The 22,896-nt window shown below is 45.9% G+C and overlaps 1 protein-coding gene across 13 annotated transcripts in view; it reads left to right on the top strand.

The window, feature by feature from the left end:
- Positions 1-22,896, top strand: part of RBFOX2 (RNA binding fox-1 homolog 2) — a 170,516-nt gene that overhangs the window by 78,622 nt on the left and 68,998 nt on the right. The window contains exon 1 of one of the 13 annotated variants that reach the window (XM_063395794.1): positions 4,515-5,181. The exons of 11 other annotated variants lie outside the window; for them this stretch is intronic. In XM_063395794.1, coding sequence (XP_063251864.1) covers positions 5,179-5,181 — 3 coding nt within the window. In that variant the 5' untranslated portion in view covers positions 4,515-5,178. Of the gene's footprint in view, positions 1-4,514; positions 5,182-5,518; positions 5,749-22,896 lie in introns of those variants that run through there. One more of the 13 variants, XM_063395792.1, reaches the window with a different exon arrangement.

The following is a 22,896-nucleotide window of genomic DNA, read 5'->3' as shown; positions in this document are numbered from 1 at the left end:
ACCCAAGTTTGGTCCAGTGTCAGCCTGGTGTGGTTTTTTTGCAGTGATGGGTGAAACCTCATACAATTTATTATGGGAGGTCAGGCCCCCTTGGTGCACCCCCTGGCCGTGCTTTTAAGAATCAGCAGTGGGCTCTCGGGTGTCTGGTAACGTGGCCGGTATGTGAGGCTGCTGGGGTGAGCCTGCTGGCCAAGCAGCTCCCCATTTGTCCCTGTCGGTCAGGGAGCAGATTCCTCCCTGAGAATGAGGAAGATGGGCTTCCTAAAATGGACACAACAACTGGCCCTGCCCAGCCTTGCCCTCTTCTCCCTGCTGCTCACCGTCCCTCGTGACAGAGTTAATCCCCCTCACCGCCCCTAGTTTGACTGGAACAGCTGAGGGGGACAACCCACCGGCCCAAGGCTGGGGCAGTGAGGGCCATTCCCGGGCGCAGCTCCCCCCGCAAGCCCTGGTTCCGGCAGCTGTCCTTGCTTGCTTCAGCTGGGGAGGGAGGGAGAAGCGTTAAACGATACGGGCACACACTCCCTTGTGAAAAAGATCCCTTCAGTTTGAGATATCAGTGTGGCTTTTCCCCTCTCCCTCCCTCCTTCCCTGACACCAAAGGGTTTTACTATGCTAATCCCAGCACCTGTCCCTGCAGAGGACAGCAAGAAGGGTATGGTGGTGGGGGAGGAACAGTCCCATATGTTTTTCCCTGTCCTGGATTGGGAGTATTCCCTCTGACGCACCTAGAGCCCAGAATATATGCTCTTTTCAGGTCCTAAATGCTGTTTGCTTCCTCCCATCCCTGGCAGCAGTGGCTGTGAAGATCCTCTGTCCCCCTCTTCCTGGCAGTTGTTCTGTTTGCTGCCCGGGAATTGCAGGACACTCTCAGTCGAGGCTTGCGGGGCTGTTTTCAGTAGAGGATTTCTAATTTTAGGAGCCTCTGCTGCCTATGGTTGAGTGCTGCCTTGCTGGATCCCAGAAGAGAGGGGCTGAGCTGTGCCGAGCCAGGCAGCTCCTTTTTATTTTCAGCTGAGCTAGTGTCAACCTGAGTGGCCCCAGAGGCCCGAGCCAAGCACTGCGCAGGGCTGCCAGAGTCCTTCCCACAAGGCTGAAAGACGGAGACTCGGATTTGAAGCTTCCAGTCCTGTGTTCATTTGGCCTTTAGCTGGAGGATCTTTGGCTATGTATGGTGTGTATTGTATGGATTACCAATACCCAGTCGTCCAGGTAAGCAAAAGGACAGTGGCGACTTTAAAGAGTTTTGGTCTCTATGTTGTTTGGACAAAATTTGAGCTTGTATGCTGGTTTTGTAGAAGGACACTGCTTCCAAACTGGGCTTCTTGTGTCCCAGGCCTCTGCCCAGAGACTCTGAAGAGGGCCTTGAAGCTCCTGCAGCAGAACAGTACCTTTGATACTTTTTAACTCCAAGATTTGTCTTGTTTGAGACTTGTGTATTTTGGTTTGCATTTTTGGCCTTTTTCTTTGATCGTTTGTTTGTTTGTTTGTCAGGTTGGACTGACAGCAGTGCTGTTGCTCTGCAAACTAGTGTGTTGTTGTATGTCTTACTGAGTTGTTAGGGTACTTGTGACTTGTACGTGTGACTGCAGCCTGCCACCGGGATGCTGAGCCACCAGGAGCAGCTCCTCACCTATTCTCCTCTTCCCTCCTCCAAAATTACCTACAAAACCTCTGACAAAATCTCATTTGTCATGTTATTGCTTTTGGAGGTTCAGAAAGGATGTGTAGGGCAAAAGGAATGGGTGGGTTTGAGAGCAGTGCCTGGGGCTGGGCGAAGCCTGTATTGCAGCCTCTGCTGGGGGAGGGGGCTATATTTGGAGCACATGTGAGATTTGCTGGCCCAGCAAATGTGTGGAGTCTTGGAGAAGACAGAGGCTGTGTGGGTCAGGCTCAAATACTTTTGGAGCCAAGTGAAAGATGATGTTCTCTAGGCAGTCCTTGGCTATTCAGTGTCAGCACTCCATGTCCTTGCAAGCACCAAGTTGATCCAGAAAATGTGAACTGTAGACTAGCAGTTCAAGATTATCTATGGTGAGATACATCAGATAGCCACTAAATAGTATATTGTTAGGTTACCTTGTATCAGGGGTTTTATTACCCACATGAATAGAATCCACCAGCAGAAGTGTGTCTTTGGTTGTTAAGATTTGTTCCTGATAAATTGGTTCTTTGCACTTGAAACTCTTTTTTTCTTCCCTCTGGCTTTGGTCCAGCTGGCAGGTTTGCTCCATCTAAACTTGAGCCAGTGCGGAAATGCAGGTAATAGGATGTTAAAATTGAAGGCTATGCTTGCTTTCCACTCTTACCAGCAAAGGGTGGTCAATAACATAGCAAAAAAACCCCCAAACCCCCCAAACAAGCAAAAAAACCCCACAACCCACAAACAAACAACCCCCCCATATCCTGAAAGCAGAGTGTTTGCAGACTCCTCTTCCAAGTTCCATGATTTCTGTGAGTGTTAAACTAACCCAAGCATTTAAGAGTGTACATGTACACTGCTTAGTTAAAGTGGAGGTTAGTACTTCATCTGGGCTCTCATCAATGTTATTTCAGTGGCCTTGTTCTTTGGCCTGCTGCATAAACAGTCTTCTCCAGCTTCTTTTCCATTAGGATTTGAATGGTAGGAGCTAACTAGAAACCATCATGCGAACACAGAAGAGAATATAAAAGTGTCACAGACATGCTCAGGTGGGAGCAAGGAGCTTTGCCTGGCATGATGAGAATTATCAACTGTGCCCTGGCACTGCAGAGACAGACTGGTTAAATTTGCCTATCGTTATTTCAAAACTCTACTTCTACAGCACACTAACAAAGTTTTGATCCATATGTGCCTGTGATGCATGAGAAATTGTAAGAACTCTTAAGTATTATCATCTAAAGCTGTTCTGAATACATTGCTTTCTGAATAAATGCAGTAAGTAGGAAGGGGTGATCTCGTGGCTCTGAGCTATGTGATCTTCAGGCTTCCAGCCTTCAGCTCTGCTGGTGCTTCTCTGTTCTTTTTAGCAGCAAGATCTGCGGTTTGGGTTTTAGTGTTGCTTAGTAGAGGGTGGCAAACTGTGATGGTAAATTCAGGAGTGGTTCCATGATTCTCATGTAGGAGAAGCTAAGTGGAGGTCCACCAAATTATTCTGTGTGGCCATGACACAACATCTGAACCCCCATCCCTCAGTGAGAAAAGATGAGTTGCACAGATTCACCAATTTTTTGTGGGCCTTGTTCATTAATACATGTTGCTCCTCGACTCCAGTAGAACCAGAGACAACAAAGATCTCAAGTATTACCAGGTCAGGTCATGTTTTGCATGGTATGTTTTAAGCTTTTGAAACTCTGTATCAGATGTTCATTTCAGCTGGCTTTGCAGCAGTGGGAACTCTTGTAGTCTTGCATTTCTTGTTACCTGAGCACATCCACCAAAAATTGGGTCTTTTCTCTTGCTCAACAGAAGCAAAGGTGGATATAATCCAAGCATGGGGGAGGAGATGCTTTCTGGCCCACAATGGAGATGAAAGAGGGAGACCAGCAGTAGATCACACTGAAGGGAATTCCCACTTTGCTGGCACATGAGCAAACAGATGTACCACCTGGGTGGTGGGAGGCAGTACAAGGGAAGGTTCAGTGCATGGCTAGGCACCTCATTTTCCTTAGAAGACTCTTTCTGATGGCATGTATTTCTGGAGGTTCCTCAGGTGAAGGCCAAAATGGAGCAGAAACAGTGTTATTTTGGTTATCAGTAGTGAAATGATGTCCAGAAGGTCTGTGCCACAGCCCTGGATCTGGGACAAGAAGATTCTACTTCATGGCACAGACAAGACTGAGTGAACACAACAGTTAAAGTACTTAAGTGTAGAGAATAAGGAGATTATCCTGAGTGATTTGCAGAGGTCTGATGAATGAGATGTACAATGCTGAAACCTGGTGCTTTGTCATGTCAAAGGTTTAAGGAGGTCACTGTGTTTTTTGCTGCTTTTATATGGAATTTACACTTGACCTAGAACTGTGCTCCAGAATCTCAGGTTTGTAATACGGGGGGAAAAAGAAAATCCGCTACTTTCCCTGGTTTTGCAAAATTGCTTTTAAATATGTAGTATTGTAACTTGCAAGTTACCAGAGGGGATGAGATAACACAGAAAAACGTGGACTCTGACTCAGACGCCTGTGGGCTGCAGCCATGGAGGCTGGCTCCCTCCCAGAGGATCCCGCACCACGGTTTGGTTGTGTTGGGCGGCTGGCCCATGGCTTTCTGCCTCCATGCACTGGTGGCATGTAAGGGCTTCTGGTGTCTTGGTCTCCTGCTTCTCACAACAGAGGAGGGACTGGCTTGTGACATGTGTTTCTGCTGGCTTGCTGAATGAGGAGAGAAAGGGCAAGGGAAGGAAAGGAAGAAGGGTGGGAGCCAGAGGTCAGTTTGCAGTCAGTGAAATTGGGAAACTAAAAAGCCTAGTGGGTCATCACGGGCTGCCTGGAGAGCAATGCTGTAGCAGAAGACCATGAAGCAAAACCACTGGGCTTGTTTGTTTGGGGTTTTTTTTAATGTAAATTATAACTGGGCACATTCATGCAAATAACATGTGGGGATGCAAGGTGTTACTGTGCTGTAATTTGGGTTCTCTGCTGCTAAAGCTTGGGGAGTCTCTTGAGTACTAGGTGTCAAGAAGAGATACATGAGAAGCACAACTTGCCTGAACTGGTTTTATCTCCATGTCACGAGCACTGAAGCATCAGTAGAGTCTTCCTGTCTAACCGTGGGACTGGCAGACCTGCGCTCAGCAGTGTCCATGGGTTTCCATGGGTGCAATGTTGGGAAAAATCAATCAGAGCATCTCAGATCCTGTCTAGCAAATGGGGTAGCAGTGTTGCTGAGAGAACAGATGCTGTCGACCGTGGCGTGCTCAGGTGCTCAGGGCCAGATGCTTGCTGAAGATAAATGGGAAGGAAAAAGGCGAGCTGGGAAGGAGTCCAGCGGTCTCCAGGTTTTATGATGATAGAAATGCAGATCCTGGCACGGATACTGCTTCCGGTTCAGCCAACACACCGTGTATCCCACGCGTTCTTCCTTTTGTGGCAGGAGGGAGGTCTGTGCAAAACTGACAGCTATCTCTCCGGCATCCTCCAGCCGGGTGATGCTCTCTCCCGCTTGCTGAGGTCCAGACGGGGAGGACCGGGGCGCTGGGAATGGTAGGTACGGAGGAGCTCTGGCTGGCCGTGAAGTTCTGCCGTCGGGACCGGCGCTGCACGGGGCCACCTTCGCTTTTGTTTCCAACTCGCGTTTGCGCCTTTGCCGAGCCTCCTGGTTCCCGGGGAGCAGTGGGGAGTCCCGGCGGGCAGCCGAGGGAGCGCCTCGCTGGGGCGGGGGGTGGCCGGGCCGTGCCCAGCCCAGCCGGGCGGGGCGAGGCCGGGCGCGGCGGGGGCGGCCCCGGCTCGCATTAATTACCTTCGGCATTCGGGGCGGCGCTTCCCGCAGCCATCTGGCTGAGCCGGGGGGGGCGGGGGGGGCAGCAGGGGGGAGGGAGGGGGAAGAAGGGGAGGAACACGGGAGAAGAAAGAGAGGAAAAAGGGCTCGGGGAGCACCGCGCTGGCGAGGCAGCGCAGCGCAGGCACTCGCCGCCGCCGCCGCCTCCACGGGGCTGCTGCTTTTTTATTTCGTTTTATTTTTTTCTATTTTTTTTAAATTTTATTTTCCCTCTCCCGTGCGGCCGGCCTCCCCCATTTTGGTTTATGGAGAAAAAGAAAATGGTAACTCAGGTAAGGGTGGCGGGCTGGCCGGGCTCTGGCGGCTGCCCGCCCGGCTTTGTCTGGGCAGGGAGCGGGGCGCCCGGCGCGGTGGGGAGCGGTGCGGGAGGGAGCCCCGCCGCGCCGGGCACCCGCGTTGCGAGCTTTGGGGAAGGGGTTCCTGCGGTCCTCCTGCCCGGAGCAACCTCGAGTGAGCGCTGCACGAGGGGCACGGGTTGCCCCTGCTTCGAGTTAGGCTAAACCCGCTTTTGAACGGCCGATCCCGAGGGTGGACGTCTTCCTCGCCGCTTCTCCATCCGGCTGGCGGTCACGCCGGGGCCGGGAAGCCCTTGTAGGTAGCTGTAGGCGTGGGGCTGCCCGTGTTTTCCCGGGGGAAAGCGGCTGACGTTTCCTGAGGAGCGCGCCCAGCTGCCGGGGCCATCGCGCATCCACCGCAAGGGGTTTTCGTCGGACAGTGCTCGCCTTTTAAGGCTACTGTATGCTTTTGGATTTTCAATTTTTTTTTTCCCCCCGCCATGGCATATGCAACTCGCCACCGGAGGGAGCGGGCAGAGGGAGGGAGGAGTAGGAGAGCAGCATCGTGGACCTGGAATGCTTTGGAGTTAGGCATTATATAATGTCCCTGCAGTGCCTTGCAGAGCTGATAACCTTTGGGGGGGATATTCCCAAAGGGAGTAGAGGAAAGGACTCTCAGAAGGAACTTTTCTTCAAATCTGGGTTTCACAAGTGCTCTTTTTTTGTAAAGCTTTGCAGGTCTATAGAGTAGATGCATACTGCCTTTTGGGCTTTCCTTAGCTCTGGCTGAAGCCCCCTTCACTAGCTGCTGCTGAGATCCTGCATGTCCCACTGCAAGGGGCAGCTCTTTCCCTGGTGCCTAACTCAGAATGAATCTGCTGTGAGAAGTGACATCCACTTTGACCCTTTCCCTCTCTTACATCTTGCATTGATTGTCAGTGGCTGAAAAATATGTCTCTGTCCACTCAGAAGGTATCTTCCCGGGTTCCCAAGCCCCACCTTCTGCTGTTTAGGCCCTTCCATTACAGATTCCTTTTTATCTGGACCAAGGCTTTCTGTTTGGAGACAGAAGAGCTCTGCAGAAATCTCGTGAGGCTTTCTGTGCCTATATTTAGTTTTGCGAGTGATGCTGGAAAGCTGTGTCTCCGCAGTCAGGGTCCATTTGTGTTTTGCTGTGTGCTCAGAGTGTGCCTGGTCAGACAGAGGTGTGTGCCCCTAAGCTGCAGGTTGACATGTGCACATTTTGGAGAGTTGTTCTGCATGGCCTTGTGTTGCAATGTGCTCTCAGCCACAGCTGTCACGCTCGGACCCCGTGTCTGTGCAGTGCAGAAAGGTGCCTGGGTCACAAGGACCAAGTGTGTGTATATTGTGCGCGCCTGGGACCAAGCACCATGAGCCTGTTGGCTTGGGGATGTGCAGAGCTGGGAAGGACAGGATTCTACTGGAGCACTGGCTGAAACTGGGGAGGGTATCCTAAGAGGCTCCAGGGAAATCTGTCTTCTACAGAAACTCTTAATTTATTGATGTGGGGAAGGAGGTATCAAGATTATGCATTATTGTATTGTTTGACCTTGAATTATGATTGTCGTCAGAGGACGTACTATTTAGTATAGGTTTTCAGGATTTGCATTGTGTATTTACTTGCTAAGATGCTGGAGAAGATGCATATTAAAGAAACAGTGGGAGAGGAGAACTCGGACTGTGTGTCAGTTGGGTATCCAGATGAACGATGGATAGCTCTTGTACACAGAGTTGAGAAGACAGCATGGGTGAATTCATCTCCAGCACAGTGCTGCCTTCTCTCAGGGAATCATTTGGCTGATAGGCTGGTCCTTAGCAGTACTTCACTGCAGGTTTGGCCAAGTGTGGAGCTGAAGGAGTGTGGCACATGCAAGACAATATCCCTAGCCACATTATTCTGCAGTGTTGTTTGAAGCAGTGGAGTGCCATTACTTAAACCTCTGAACTTACTTCCTTGAGGCTCTGTTTCATTTATGAAAAGTAAATATTTTTGGTATGTTAAGCTGGTAATTGCCACTGAATGAATTCAGCATTGTTACAGTCTTGCTCTGTTTAGTTCAGTCTCTAGAAAACATTGCCTACCTGGTCTGAGTTCTCTTGTATTGTAGGGAGCAAGCTTGCTGTCTTTCTTGGAGATGAGCTTCTGTGCAGGCATGACAAGCTGATAGAACAGAATTAATATGAGTGTGTGGAGTGACAAGACTACAAACAACGATGGAAAGAAATGGGAGATGCGGGAAGGTAGAAACATGCTTGAAAAAGAGGAAACAAAAACTGCTAATGAGAGTAAGAGCTCAGATTCATTAACAGAAAGTACCTTAGCCTTATCCCCCTTAATCCTAAATCAGTGAAAATGAGTGTTAAAAGAGGCCCAGTACATTATGTACTAATTGCAGATAAAAGAGGGAGTCTTCTGTGGATGGGAATTATATGCTAAAAGGCTTTTTCTCTGTGTGGTGCATGGTGAGGTTGCTGGCTTGTGTGGAGCACAAAGCCCTCCCTTTCTTGGACAGCCCAGTGCCTTGCTGGCGTTTTCCTCCAAATCTGTTTCCCATCAGGGCTGGGAGAGGGGGAAGGTGTCGAGCATCTCAGAGAGCGGGGAGGGAGCTGCTGCCTCCTTAAGGAGTCCCCCGCAGCCCATGTGGCAGCCGGCAGTGCTGAGTGTGCGTGTGTGCGTGTGCGTGTGCCTTTGTAATGAATCCCCCCCCCCAGCCCCCCGCCATTGTCTGCTCCCCTCCCTGCTCTCACTGCTCTCAGAAATGGAACCTTTCACCTGGGCTGCTGCCCACTGGCGGGCCTTCTTCCAAGATAGGAGGAGGAGGAAGGGCTGCTTGTGGTAATTAAAGCCAGACCTTGGAGAACTGCTATTTCCTGACCTCAGCACCCCATTTTCCTTCTTTATCTGTCTTGAGTTCCCAGCTTTTGATGTGGGTGTAAGCAGAAACATCAGAAGGTCTGCTTTTGTGCAGCTGCAGGATCACCAGTCTCCATTTTGTGGCACTATTTGAAGCATCTTTGCTGCCCAGCCTCCCAGCATGGCCCCTCTTGTCCCCCCCAGCACCCCTTGGAGACTCCAGCCAGTGCCGTTTATCTTGGCACGTGTTTGACTTGCTACACTCTGCCCAGGGCTCAGGGAGGTGATGGCGTTTGTGGCTTTGAGACTAATTTATGTCCTTGTTAAAATGAACCAGCAAGCAGTCTCATTTTTTCCAGAGGTTTTCTTCCCTTTCCCTTCCCCCTTCTATAACCCTTTCCCTCCCAGAGCGTGTGTGTAGCTGTGAGACAACTTGTGCAGCCAAAAGTTGCTTGCTCAGTCAGTGATTTGTTTTTTTAAATTAAGAAAACCCAACAATTGCAGTGCTCCTTAAATGGAGATCTTATTTAAATCAGAGCAGTGGCTGACTCATTAAAGACTCTGTCATCTCTGTCTCCTTTTCGTTCCTCTGCCTCATTCCCTTTCCTTTTCTCTACCTCCCATTACAGTAATGGTATGGTAAAACAGATCTTTGTGTTCCATGTTGGGATCATGCAGGGGTGTGTAGTTGGAGGAGGCAGACAGGAGATAGGGAACCCTGTCAGGACAGCCACCTTGTGCTAGCTAAAAATGTACAATGCATCCCATTACAGGAGACTCCTTTGTTTGAACTGTCTGCAAGGGAGTCTGAGTCCCAGAACAGCCTCCCTACAGCTCTGACCCTGTACGGCTGCTTTAGGTTCTGTTCCCCTCTAGGCAAGCTGGGTGCTGCAGGATTCCCCTACTCCCTTAAAAGAAAGAATTAAGAAAGAAAAGCTTTTTCTGTGTGTGGTAGAAGGCCCTCTTGTCTTGAACTTGTCTTAGGAACTACCATTATTTCCCTGTCCCTTTTTCCTGCTTTGAGGATTGCATGTCCCTTTTCTTTCAGTCCAGTTGTCCTTTCTGCTTATTGCTTGTTTTGGTGTTATCTTGCAAACTTGCGAGCTGTCTGAAGGGAATTGTTTTCTTCTCTGTCCATAGATTTCCACTCCTCCCCTTTCTTTGCTGCTCAAGAAATGGTGCTTGTTTACATGGTATCTGTTTCAGTGCCTATACCTGTCCCCTAGCTTTTCATTCCCCTGTACTCTATGTCATAGGACTTCTCCTTAATGCTGCAAGGCACCATGTCGACATCAGAGGTTTGTGTGAAAGAAATCCTGTCCGGTCACTTTTCCAGGAGACTATCCCCTGGGAATGCAGAGATTAATCTGCATCTCACTTTCCCTGATATTAGGACATAGTTGCTTGAGGTGGGGCTATGGGTTGTGTCTGTAACTGTTGTTATACTTAGAGATTTAACTGCTGGCTGAGAAAGGCGTACACTTAAGGGCCTAAAATCACTGGGGTCTATCAGAACCTGGTGTTTTTTAGTCTTTTTCTATTTGCCTCCTGTACTGAGCAGTTTGAGATGCATTGGAGTAGAAGTGAACCATTGCAGGTGCTTGTAGAGCTGCCTCAGGATGGCAGAAGCTGTATTCAACATTTCTTAGGCAGGATGGAGAAAAGCAACTTGATACAGCACTGCCATTTCCTTGAGTCCCTGTCCTAGAAATAACCTCGCTGCTCCCTAGTGCATTTCTTCTGCAGGTGACTAGGTGGTTATCCCCGGGAATTGAGAAATGAGGATGCCTAAGTTTGCTGTGATATTTGATTGCCAAGGCTGTGTAAATTTAACATACAGTTTTAACTGCATTTTAAGAACTAATAATTTATGAAGTATCTGGATCAGTGAAGAGGTTGTAGTGAACTACCAAAAATTACAGAAGTTCAAGGTTGCAAAGGAGGGGGGCCCTTAAAACCAGCAACATCTTTCCCTCCAGGTTATTAATTCATGATGGTTCCATTGCATTTAATTAGTATTGACCAGCCTTCTACTATAAAAATCTAACACCAGTGCAAAAGGAGTCTGCAATGGGTGTCTCTGTGTGTGATGTTTTTTAGACATGGATTCTGGTTCTGACTGCTTCGGGTAAAATGCTCCATGTTCCTGTTTTAGATCCATTTCCAGCAAATGGTGTGTGCAATTGGCTGCCCTTTGCAATGAGTTCCTTAATGTGCTTACGTCCCAGCTGCAGAGCTGCAGACTTCACTAGCAGACATTCTTTGGAGGTCTGGGTTCCAGGGGAGGAGATGGTTAATTTGCCTCAGTCTTCTCACAAATACTATTTTAAAGGATGTAGTCAGTATTCTTTTTATCAGACATGTTCCCTGGAATCAGAGTAGAGAAATGTTAATTTTCCTACCAAAAGTATTTTAGTATTCTCCTGTAGAGTCACTTATGATCCTCTGCTGTGTAGGATGGTTTTTTGCTGGGCTGTTGGAGGCTGTGCTGGGACCAGTGAGGGCAGGACATGTATAGGCTGGTTTTGTAGGGTTCATAGAAGCCAGAGCAATTAATACTCCACTGGAAGCTTTTGAAAAAAATAGTGTATTTTCCCTGCATAAAAGAAAATGGGACAAATGCTGTTCAACAATGCTTTGCTTAATACCTAATCTTCTTTTTTTCCTTTGCAAAACTGTTCATTAAACAATTTTATTCTTAAACTGAATTGAGAGTGATGAAGATGGTAATGGAGAGGCATTTCAATTCCAGGGCATTACCAGGGCAAGTCAGGAAAGTTTGTTTGTTCTCTTGATTTCTGTGGCTATTTATGGTACTCTTTAATCACGTTTGTATGCTATTTTTTTTCCATGAGAAAGAAAAGAAAAACCAAACAACCCTCTAACCGTCCCCATCAGCTTCAGTGTATATGGCACCACGATGACCCCCGAAAGTTATCAGTGGCAGAGTTGACCATCCCAGATACAACCCACAGACCTCTGCCATTTTGACTGACTATATAATTAGCTGTCATTTTCTGTGCAGGGCAGCTTGATCAGTGTTTGCCAGTTGGTTTTGTATATTTGCTGACAGCAGAGGAACAGTGATGTTTTGCATTGTTAGGCTCTGGTTTAGGCTTTGGGGGTGTACACTAGTATGCACATTTCCCCCTCTCTTCCTTCCCTGTGTGACCTCTCCTGTCTCACCTCTGCCTTCATTGGAGGATGGATGGGTGGATGGATACTGCTTCTTCCTCTCGCTCTCTCGCCATGATCCCTAGTCAGTAGCATGTCCCATACAAGCCATACCATACCCATACTCTCCCAGTCTCTGTTCCTCTCCAGTCATGTGCCCTCCTGTTTTGGCAGACTACTAGTTTACCATGATCACTTCAGTTCTTTCTCAGCTGAATTTTAGACCTGCTTATTCTTTGCTTCTTTTCCTCCCTGTCCTCACTACAATCTCCTTGTCATAGGCTTTTTTATCTCTCCACCCACTCCCTTCATTCCTCATTTAGTCTGCCTTTTCTGCTCCTATTGCAGTGATACTTGTCTGTTCTATCTCTTTGCTCCCTGTAGCTGCCTGTGCTGATAGTGCTCAGGCTTCTTGTCTCAATTTAGTTTTCTCCTGCTGTACAGGATTTTTTCTTGGTATTTTTGGATTTGAGGTGGGTAACTGCTCCTTGATGTTACATCATCCCTGCAAAGGAGATGGTGCAAAGTACGGGAGATGGATCATTTCCCTGCTGTCAGTGATCTCTAGACCTAGATGTGACATGGACAGTATGCCCTGTGAAGCTGTGGATGATCTCCAAATGAGAGCATGAAATCACAGAAAATGGGGTGCAAGCAGCACTGCCAGCTGCCCTTAAGAGCGTCTCTGTTTCCTGTTGTAATAAACAATATCTAAACCATTCCTGATGGTGAGTAACCTGCCTTAAAAGCATTTACAATGCCACTGCTGGCCTTTCTGAGCTTTGCTAAGTCTTTCCTATTATCTAACATAAAGCTTGTTGCCACCATTTGTTCTTTCTTTGAGGACCATAAAGAATGGATTGGTCCTTTCCTTTTTGGTGGGTTTTGCATACTGTTATTTCTTTCTTTTTTATCTTTTAGCCTTTTTTGACCATTGCATATGGCTTTACTGGTTGATTAAATGTTAGACAGGCACTGTAATTTTCCATACTTTTGTTATAATGTTGGTCAGATCTTGGTAGCTATATATAAATTCCTATAATGCAAATTTTTCTGTTAAATAAGTAGCTCTCTTATACTTTTCAAAGTGTATGTGGCGGTTTCCTCCTTCCTTAATCATAAACAAGACAAAATATACCCCCTACGTTTTTCTCAGGTTGGATTGCTATGGTTTAAATAACAGAAGAAGTCACCAACTCCAAAATCAATTATAGATAGCATGAAAAAAATTTCAATTTGAATGGTATCTTGGAATTTTAGCAAAGGAGAACTGGGTCCTACAATGGGAAGTAACCAGCCTGGCTCTACCAGCTCTGCCTGTAATGGAGATTTTAACCATGAATAGTCTCTAAATACCTAACTGGAACTGCACTCCAAGTAGCCTGTAATCTGAGGGTGCATGGATACACCAAAAATGTCCAAGCAATTGCAAGGGTAATCTTTCTAGCTTCTGAAGTCTGCCCTCAGGCTGGGAGTCTTGAGTAAAACCCTCTGAACTGTCCTCCGGTTATCCTGCTTAAAATTCATAGTGTCTGCAGTTGTGGTCCTGTGGAGTTTAGGATTTCTGTGTGCTGTATGTAAGTCCTGGTCTCTGTGAGTTATCTGACTTGGAGGGCATATTTGACTTTCAGATAATTGCTTTTGATTAGCCAAGATGTAGATAATCAGGGTTTGACCTATGCAGTGCATAGACCATCATTCACCTATCAGGTCTCACTGAAGCGCTTTATCTAGGCCTATGCTCTCCCTCCAGTCTTAATAGCAAAACCTGTTTTAAATTACTTTAAAAGATTGATTTAGAAATGCCTTGGAGAAGAGTTTGGATTTTTTAGATAGTACTAGTCCTCTTTTGTCTAGTGTACCCTCTGTGAAGAGTGAAACCATTAATTTGATTTGTTGTTCTTTGTAGTTTTCTCATTTTTCCTATGGCATCATATGAAAGGAGTTTATCAAAACTGAACAATTATGCAAAGTACTGAGGAATATTAGAGAGCAGGAGTATGAAAGGCTTTTTTTTTCAGTATGTGTCCCTTCCTGTCCCTTATAAAATGTGGTCGAGATAAATAGGGCAGCAAGGAAAAAGATTTCAGTTTCAACAGGCATAGTTTTAAATCTGTCTAAACTTAAAAAGGATCCTTCCAGCCTGAATCAGGCAGTTTGGGAGGAACAACATGTTAATTTGGTGAAATTAGTGAATTTGTCAATTCGTTGACTGTTGGTTGACTATAAGATACTGTACTGTGTGAGCTTTGCTTAGTGCTCAAATATTTAATGCAGATTTGTTTGCTTTAACTTTCCCTTTTGCTTTTCTTTGTGTGTGATGCTGTTTAATGTTGCTATGTTTGCTTTGCAAATCCTTTCTCAGGTCTGTTTCCACCCTGTTCTAGGATGAAGCATTCTGTCTTGAAGCAGTGGGAAAGGGAGCAAAAGGAGTTCTAGGAGTCCCTTTCATATGAGTTTGTTTGGGGAGGTGTTAATACTTTTTCGGAGTCACATTAGACTGGGATGGAGCCAATCTGTGGCAACGAGTGTAGTGTGGTGAGATAGAGGAATAAGGAAGATGGTGACTGAAGGCTGTGGTGAGAACTTTGGACAGTTCCTTGCCCCGAGTGTCCTTCATAGGAGCATGGGTGACAGACTGTGAATACACTAAGTTGACTTATGAGGTGGTGTAGTCAAGGAGAGGCTGACTCTCTTGGTGGCTGAAAGAATTTAGGTCATCCAGAGCCAGTTGCAAACCTTCATCGTAAGAGAATTTTTCTGAGGGACGCGAGTTCTTCAAAGCTTCTTTGATCAAAATGCTGCAAAGGGTGTGAGTGAATTTATCTGGGAACGTGGACTTCTGAAGGGTGAAAAAATATTGTGGAGATCTCAGTGCTTCATCAGAAAATGAGACTTCTGAATACTTTGTCGTATTCAATGAGATGAATCTAAATTTGGTTTTAGCAGATTGAAGATCCACGTTTTCTATCAAGTCTGAAACTGTAGCTCTGAGCAGCCAGATGGTGACTTTGGCCCTAGACAAAATGAAGGTCTTCTAACAAGCCCTGCTATGTGGAGGTGAGAAAGGTGGTGACTTTACTGTCCCTTTCAGCTCAACTGTGATTTCTCAGGAATGTTTTCTGGTTTTTGTTATGAGTACTCTTAATTGGTTATGACAGTGAGCTGCAGGAGTTACTGCAAGTGTTGAACAGAAGTCAAGAGAAAGCTGCACTGAAGGCTGCAGACCTGAGCATGTTCAGATCCTTGCCTGCTTGGCCCTCCTGCCTGCCAGCTCCTCCCTGCCTGATGAGTGGCTGGGGTCCTGCTTGGCAGCTGACATGGCCAAGAACACATCTCCCAACAAGACCTCTGCTTAAAGCAGAAGTGTACAGAAAGCCAGTGGCGCTTTTTTTTTTCTCAGTGGGTGGGTAGGAAACTTCGAGCTGTATTATTTGTTACACAGAGAAGAACAGCTAGAACTGAGCAATAAGAATTTCCTAATATTTTGGAGGAGCATAGAGGAAGATAAATTTCACTCTTCCAGGGTGTTTGTAGAGGGCTGTAGTGGCTTTCAAAAGTGTAGTAGGCCTCTAGGTTAGCTGTGAGGCCTTGTGTGTCACTATACAATTATTCTGAGATCTCTCTGGCCTAAATCCGGGAGAAAAGAATCTGGTGGCAGGAAAGAACCATATTTGATTGACATGGCTTAAATGCAGAGTTGTGATGAGCCTCCTGGCTGCTGTTCAGACAATCTTAGCAGAAGAGCGTTTCTGTAGCCAATCATAAAACCTTAAAATCATAGAATGATTTGGGTTGGAAGGGATCTTTAAAGGTTATCTAGTCCAACCCCTCTGAAATGAGCAGGGACATCTTCAAGAATTCAGCTGTGAAGTGGTTCAGGAATTGCCTTCAGCTGTGTCTGTCCCAAATTTCTGCCAGGGAATTACTGTGCCTATGTGAGATGCTCCTGTGCCCTCATGTCAAGTCAGCTGTGTTAGACCTGCTCTTGCAGAAGTGCATGGAGATGAGTCTGTTGATTAGGTGTGACGTTGGTAGAATCCAGCAGAAGCAGAGCGCAAAACCTGTTTCTTTGTGAGCATTTAAGATCAACCATGGCTGTAAAATGAAGGTGGTCCTTGTGCCCTGTGGTGTCAAATACTGAGATACTGGAAAAGGCTTTATGTCCTAGACATGCAAGAGGAAGCTAAAAGAGCAATTTTCATCGTAAAGAATTTAAAGGAGGTTTTTCAGATGTATCAGTCTTCCTGTGAATCATCTCGTGGATGCTGAAGGCCTAACAAATCAAGGACACTTTTGTTAACAATATATTGGCTGATGTGGGCTACTGCTCGTGCTGTTGTTGGTCACTTTTGAACATAAACACTTCCTAAAAATTTAATAGGACAGAAATAAAGCATAGTTTGTGATTATGGGCAGTTCAGATCCCATCAAACAAGACAGAGTTAAAACCAAGTGTTGATGGCTCATGCTGAAGAACATTTCTCAGGTTTGACAGTGATGTCTGTGAGCTGTGCTGGCCCATCTAGGGGATGAGACCGGGGAGCCTATACAGCAAGCTGGGTCTCTAAATTCTCAAGCTGAGTGTGTTGGGTTGCAGGCAGACATCTGTTTTCAAAGAGCATCTTTGTAGGACAGAGCAACTGCCTGTCTGTCTATTCCATGCAGTAGCTTCAGACTGCGGAGAAATTATTCCAGTTCCTTATGTCCTCATTGCTTTCCACTGAAAATTCTACATCTTCAAAAGAACAATTCACTCCTGCTTTCTTCTTGTTTAAGTTAATTGGCCTAGTTCTTAATATGTTGAGGATTATCATCTGGACGATTTACATACTTGTGCTGCAGGATCTCCTTCCTCCCTGACCTCAGTGTTACATGTTCCACACATTGTATCTCTTAAAAGACCCCGTAGCACCTTTGAAAACTAGAAAATAGGGTAGAATCTGGTCAAATCTTGTGGTGTTTTAGGTCAGCTGTCAGTGATAGTAACCTGATCTACGGCAAATCTTTCCCTCCCTCTCCCCAGGGTGCCTGCTCTGTCCATTGCATGCCAATGAAGCTGATATGATCCAAATTAACTTTTTCATCTGTTTGCATTTATTTTCTGAGTCATGAGAGGTCCTCAGGAGCCACAGAATTAAATGTTGTTTTCCTTTCTAACGCTTTTTGTATGGTATCAAAAATGTATTTTTTTATTCTTTCATGGCATCAGATGCTGTTTTTTCCATGTTAACATGCTGCTGGGTATGCTGCGCATCATGGGAATAACATGGAGCTGCACAGTCAGCAGAGGAGTGTTCATTATTTTGATGTCTGCTGTAAAATGGTGGCTCCTGCTCTAAATTACTTGGTAAGGTAATTGCTGATCTTCCAAGATGTTTTCCTTTCTCTTTCTTTTCCTTTCTCTGAGGTCTTTTAATAAGATAGGAAAGTACAAGGTGGTTTTTGGGACAGGTTGCATCTGACTCCTGACTGGATCCTTCCATTTCAGTGATATATGAAGGGCAGCTGGGGTGGTAGTTAGAAGCAGAGATGTAAAATCCCAGGACTCCCAGGACTGCTGGCAAAGCAGCAGGATTGTTGTCAGTCTCTGAATTACACTGCTGTTTTATGCTTTTAATGTAAACAGCATCTTTTTGGTGGCATGGCTGATGGCCAGTCTTGACCAAGGGGTGCTGCTGCTCTTTCAGGAGCAGAAGGGACAGAGGGTGGCAGCAGGTGATTGATCCACCTATTCAGTAGGCAGGTGGTCTTCCTTGCAGTGCTGTCTGGAAAGAGGTTTTGCTGTTTGATGGTTCACTTTGGAACCATTTCGTGCCACTGAGCAGGAGGATGAGAGACGATTTTGTTAATATGAAACTGGCGATTCCAAGAAGGCTGTTCAGTACTTGAGGGATGCATTGGTCTCTTCCCTTGGCTATAAGGACCAGGGAGGAAATAGCAGGAGCTCTGGCTTGTAGTAGAAAACTCACTCCGAGTGTGCTGCAGGGCCCTTCCTGCGCATAGCAAAGACCCGGCTGTTCTCCTTCAAAGGTCTAAATGCAGCTGAAATGAGACTGCAGAGGAATTTAGCCAGTTTAATCCAAGACTGCATCTGCAGACCTTGCTGAGTTGTCACATACCCTTGCACACTCCCTGCTGTGTCCCAGCCATTGACAGGGCTGAGCCATTTGGTGCCCAGCTGGTACCTTGAGATGGGCCAGGATCCAGGTATGAAGAGTGTCTCCTAGCGCAGTCCAAGAGGCACCTTTGACACCATGTGACACATTGTGATTGCGGTGTGGTTGCCATCATCTGTTAAATGATGGTCTGTGGGTGACAGTAAAGGTAGAGATTATTCTTTCTGTATATTGTTAATTAGAGCTTTTACCTGGAAAGGAGATGCTATGGTGCAGCTCACTTACCCAGGGCAGACTAGCTTGTCTGTCGTTCAGGGTAAGCCTTTGGCTGCTGTTTGTGAAGGTGTCTTTTTGGCTTCCTTTCACTCAGAGTAGGTGTATTTGTTCTCTGAAGCCTTCTCCATATACTGTGTGAGCAGCAAATACCTTAGGTCTTTTGAATCCAGGTAGATATGCAGTGAAAGCTGCTACAAAAGATAATTTTTGCATCTGGCTGCAGGTTTAATTGCCCTATGAATTTGATGCTGAATAAATGTTCTTATACGTGATTTTGATTTTCTGCAGAGTATTAGTTACCCCCTAAAATTATCTTTAAAAACTAAGAAGTTTAGAGGTGAGAGCATAGCTAAGGTCCTACTTATAAACCCCAAGCTTTTATTGCTGTCAGAGTCAAAATAGCCCCCAGTACATGAATGACGAGCAGGTGACAGCTGAGTAAATGAATGGCTTTTCTGTTACATCCTAAACTTGATCTCTAGTTGATTTTATTTGTGCCAGTGATGGCCAAGCTGTGTACATCTGTTAGCATCCCACTGAGAGGCCAGTGAAGCTGCTTGCACCCAAGAAATGCCTCAATAAATGCACTGCTGAAATAAAGAGAGGGAGTTGTGAGGAGTAAAGACAGATTGTTACGTACCGTTTCTCAACCAGGTGCTGGTTGGGCTTTGGGTTTGGTGATCTTAGGCTTTTTTCTCTTTTAAGGTGCAATGTTAAAAGAATTAAGACACTGTGGGGTTTTCAAGCAAATTATTTTCTTCCTGAGTATGAGCACCCTAGAGGCAAAAGCCCCAGGAGAGGTGAAAGCAAAGCATGAGCTGTGTTCTGCACCTCTGTGGAAAGCAGAGCACCTTGTTACTTTTTTCACAGGTGTTTTTGCTTGTGTAGAAAGTAACTGGAGCTGTGCTCATGAATATTTGAGGTTGTCAGGTGCCTGTTGAGGGTTCAGGGAAGTAGAGCTAAGGAAGGGCAGGCTGTGTGGGAGCCAGGGGGGCAGAAGAGGGAGTGGCCTGGTGCTGTGTGGTTGTCTCATCTCTCTTATGGTAGTAGACTTCTTATTGGGATGAATGTGCGTTGAAATATTTATTGCCCTGTTTAAATATTCATTGCTGCAAAGGCATTGCAGCCTGATGGCAGCAGTGGAGCCTCAAGGGACAGGGGCCACAGCAGTCCCTGGCATTTCCTTTCAGTAATATGATAAAAATATATTAAAAAAAATTGGGCATTCCCCCACTGCAAGATTGACAGTAGCACTCAGGCATATGTCCTAGTGTTTCCTCTTCGTGCCAGAGACTTGTATTTGCTCTCAGGCTTGTATGCTGGGGTGCTGCTCTTGGTTGCCAGATGCTAATGCTTTTTTTTTTTCAGGCATGTATCCTGGAGTGAGTGGCTTTGTTTAGCCTGACACTGTGAGTGTGAAAGGGGATGTACAGAAGGGCAAACCGACTGGCTTAAAAGGGTTTAGGTTTTGCATAGCCTGTGTTTTTGTCTTTCTGTAGGTGTGCAAGGAGGGGGAGGAAAAACAACCTTCAGTGCACTTGGCTGTGGAAGGTGGGGATCTGCTGAGAATTATGGAGGGGTAAACTTCTCAGCAACTCATGTAGTAATATATTAAGAGAGCTGCAGATGCTGACAGATATGCCCTGACATGAGATGCTCTTATATCAATTTAGATTTTAAGGTTTATTGATTTAGCTTCGGTGAAATAGAGCAGTTTAAAAGTAGGACTGCCAGTGATATGCAGTAGTTTATCGTGAATATTTTGCAAGTTGCTACTGTTAAACCAGCACATGCTCTATCTGTCCCAGGGCATTGACATGGTGGTGGCAAGGGAGAGCAGCATGTTTCCAGTGGTGCTGCTGAGCGTGGGGGCTGCAGGAGCTGCTTTAGTGATACCCAGCCCAGGAAAGCACTTGAAAGGTGATCAGATTTGCCGCTGACCTTGAGCATTACCTGGGAGCTGTGCAGGTGGCCTATGTAGGGAAGAAGTCTGTACTGGTTCGTGGTTAGAGCAGGAATGCGGTAAACATACATTAGCTGGAAGGCCTGGGGAAAAGAGGCTTTAAAAGGATTTTGTAACAATGGGAAAATCTTTTCTGAGATACTTGACAAGTTCACTATGTACAAATCAGCTTTTTGCTGGCTTAGATAGGGATGCCCTAGAAGTTAAGTACAAGTGAAGCAGGTTGTGGCAATAGCATATGCTAAATGTTCATGTAGCCTCTTGTTCTGGGATGAAGTGGCTTTCAGGTGCATTTCGAAGTTGCGCTTAATGTAGTGTAACTGTGGGCTGCTGTGAGAACAGTCCCCCTTGTCTCTGTGCCCCGGCCATATGCTCAGCCTCCTCACCACTTTGGGCATTGTGCTTAAGCAGATATAAAGTGAGACAGTTGAGTTTATGACCAAACAGATGACTATTGTTTGGATTAATTTTCTGGCAATGGCTGTGGCGTGACTGGATCTCACAACAGCTGGGGAGGGGAAGTGCAGCCCCTGATTCCAGGGTTCCAGTCGGTAGTTTGTCATATTAGCTGCTACACAAAACTGCACCTATACTTTTCAATAGCTTAAGTTTAATAATAAGTTCCATGAGGTCATTATGCTTATAAAAGTGTATGCTGCTTAGTTTAATCAGCTTTAATTTATGTGCATTGACTTCCACCAGCTTTTGTTAGCTTTCCAGGATATTGTGCTATAGGTCTGGCTTTGGATTGTCTCTTCTGGCTGTACCTATATTGTAGTCCATTATGACTCACTCAGGTACCTCTGTTTTGGGTGATATAATGTTTTCAGCACAAAGACAGGAAAAGATGGAAAAGACTGAGTCCTTTTCACCAGCTGACTTAATGACTGTCATTTAGAAATCAGTAAACAAAATGAAATGGAGTCTTTTACCAGAGCTGAATTTATTAGACTCAGCTTTTGGCTACTGGTTTTCTTGATTACTTTTTAAATTAGATAAAATATTATTAACATCTACTTTATTTTCATCACAATTAATATACTTTAATAAAATAATCAGCTACCACTTTTTTTTTAATGATAAGCAAAATAAATTGGGCTTTTCAAGATTTTCAGTGTGCAATCATGTGGCTTGTTGTTCTTTCATGTTCTCTTTTGAATGTTTAATTCCATTTTAAAAATTTGCATATTGAAGCATATATCTTATTGTTCATCTGGCCAAGGCCACGTACCCAAGTAGCAATGCTTCCCATACCCTCAGGTTGGTAATATATCTAAAAGCTGTAGTCACTCTCTGTGTCAGGCTGCTGCACTGGTGAGTTGCTTCTCTATGACTCTCTGCTCCTTTCCAGAACCTCTGCTTTCCAGGACACAGTGGAGGCTTCTTTGAAAAGGAAAAACTACTTCTGGAACAAATGACTAGCAAGAGATAGGAGAATGCTGGAATGGAAAGTAACTATGGGAAGGAATCTGTGTTTTTAGACTGTCAAATTTCTGTTCTGAAACATGTGCCAAGTCAGTCACAGGCTTCCTCCACCCTGCACCCTGAGAGCAGCTTGATTTAATGTTGTTGCTGTGTGACTTAGTCCTGGTACTCAAGTCACAGATGGGTCCTGTTGCCTCATCTCATCTCCTGTCTTCTGTACTCAATTCTGAGTGTACCCATGATAGGCCAGTGGCAGTGAAAATATGACAGGGCTGAGTTGTTTAGCTGCTTGCATGAAGAAAAACCCAGAGCCTCAAGAGGAGCTCTGGTTTTGTGTTTAAATATGCTGCATATGTCTTGTTCTCCACCTTTGCTTCAGAGTCACGTCCGAACATGCGGCTCCTTGCTATGGTTTCTGCCAGCTCTGCAGTTCTTTCCAAGGCATTCAGCGCTCTCCAATTGATTCCAGATGTGTTCTCCCCTTCCCGGTGCTTTTTCCCTTCTTTCTCCTCCTGCTCTGGCAGCAGAGTCAGGGCTGCTTTTTTCCTGTGTGGTGCTGGAGTTAGTGCAGGCAGGCAGGAAGACTTCCCTGCTGTCCGCTGAAATCTAGGGAATTGAAGGGGCCAGTATAAGTGAAGCTGCCTGACAGGGCTTTGAGGTTTGTCCTTCCTCCAGGAGCCAAGTCAGCTCAGAGCAGCCCCTCTGCACAGTTCACTACTTCCTTCAGCTCATTGCCTTCACAGCAAGGGAGAGAAGGACAGGAAAGCCTGATACCAAAAATGATCTTCAAAATCCTTCCTAGAAGAGCACTGGAAATATAGAGAGATCTGGATGAGTCTGTTCCAGATAGCCGTGTCACATAGCGAGGGCTTTGAAAAATCCTTGTCACTGAAGTAGATACAAATCTTTCTAAGGGGCTGAGTGAGCTTCATGAGGATTTAAACATTCAGGAAAGCCATCTGAATTCTTGAGGTATAACTCTTTGCACTCACTGAGAATTTGGTGATGTACTGCAGATGCAGAGCAATAGTCCATTTGCGGAGCAGAGACACGATGAAAAATTGCTTACCTGTCCAGCTCGGTCCTTGACTGGGGTTGCTGAAGCAGATACTGGTTTTCTGAAATATGTCAGCTGGAGAGTTACCCTCTCTCTTGAAACAAAGCTGTTTGAAGTGAGCAATCTGATTGCAGAATTAGCTGAGGGGACAGTAACTGTGACATTATCTTGCCAGCCTGCTCAAGAGATACTGTGGGACCAGGTGGTATTTTCTTCCCTGTTATATTTCCGTGTTCTGTAGCCCTTCTTTTTCTAA

The sequence above is a fragment of the Prinia subflava genome, chromosome 4 (genome assembly GCF_021018805.1).
Source record: "Prinia subflava isolate CZ2003 ecotype Zambia chromosome 4, Cam_Psub_1.2, whole genome shotgun sequence".
NCBI classification, from domain to species: domain Eukaryota; kingdom Metazoa; phylum Chordata; class Aves; order Passeriformes; family Cisticolidae; genus Prinia; species Prinia subflava.
Note: the sequence above shows the minus strand (reverse complement) of the source record. Positions and strands in the feature narration are given on the sequence as shown.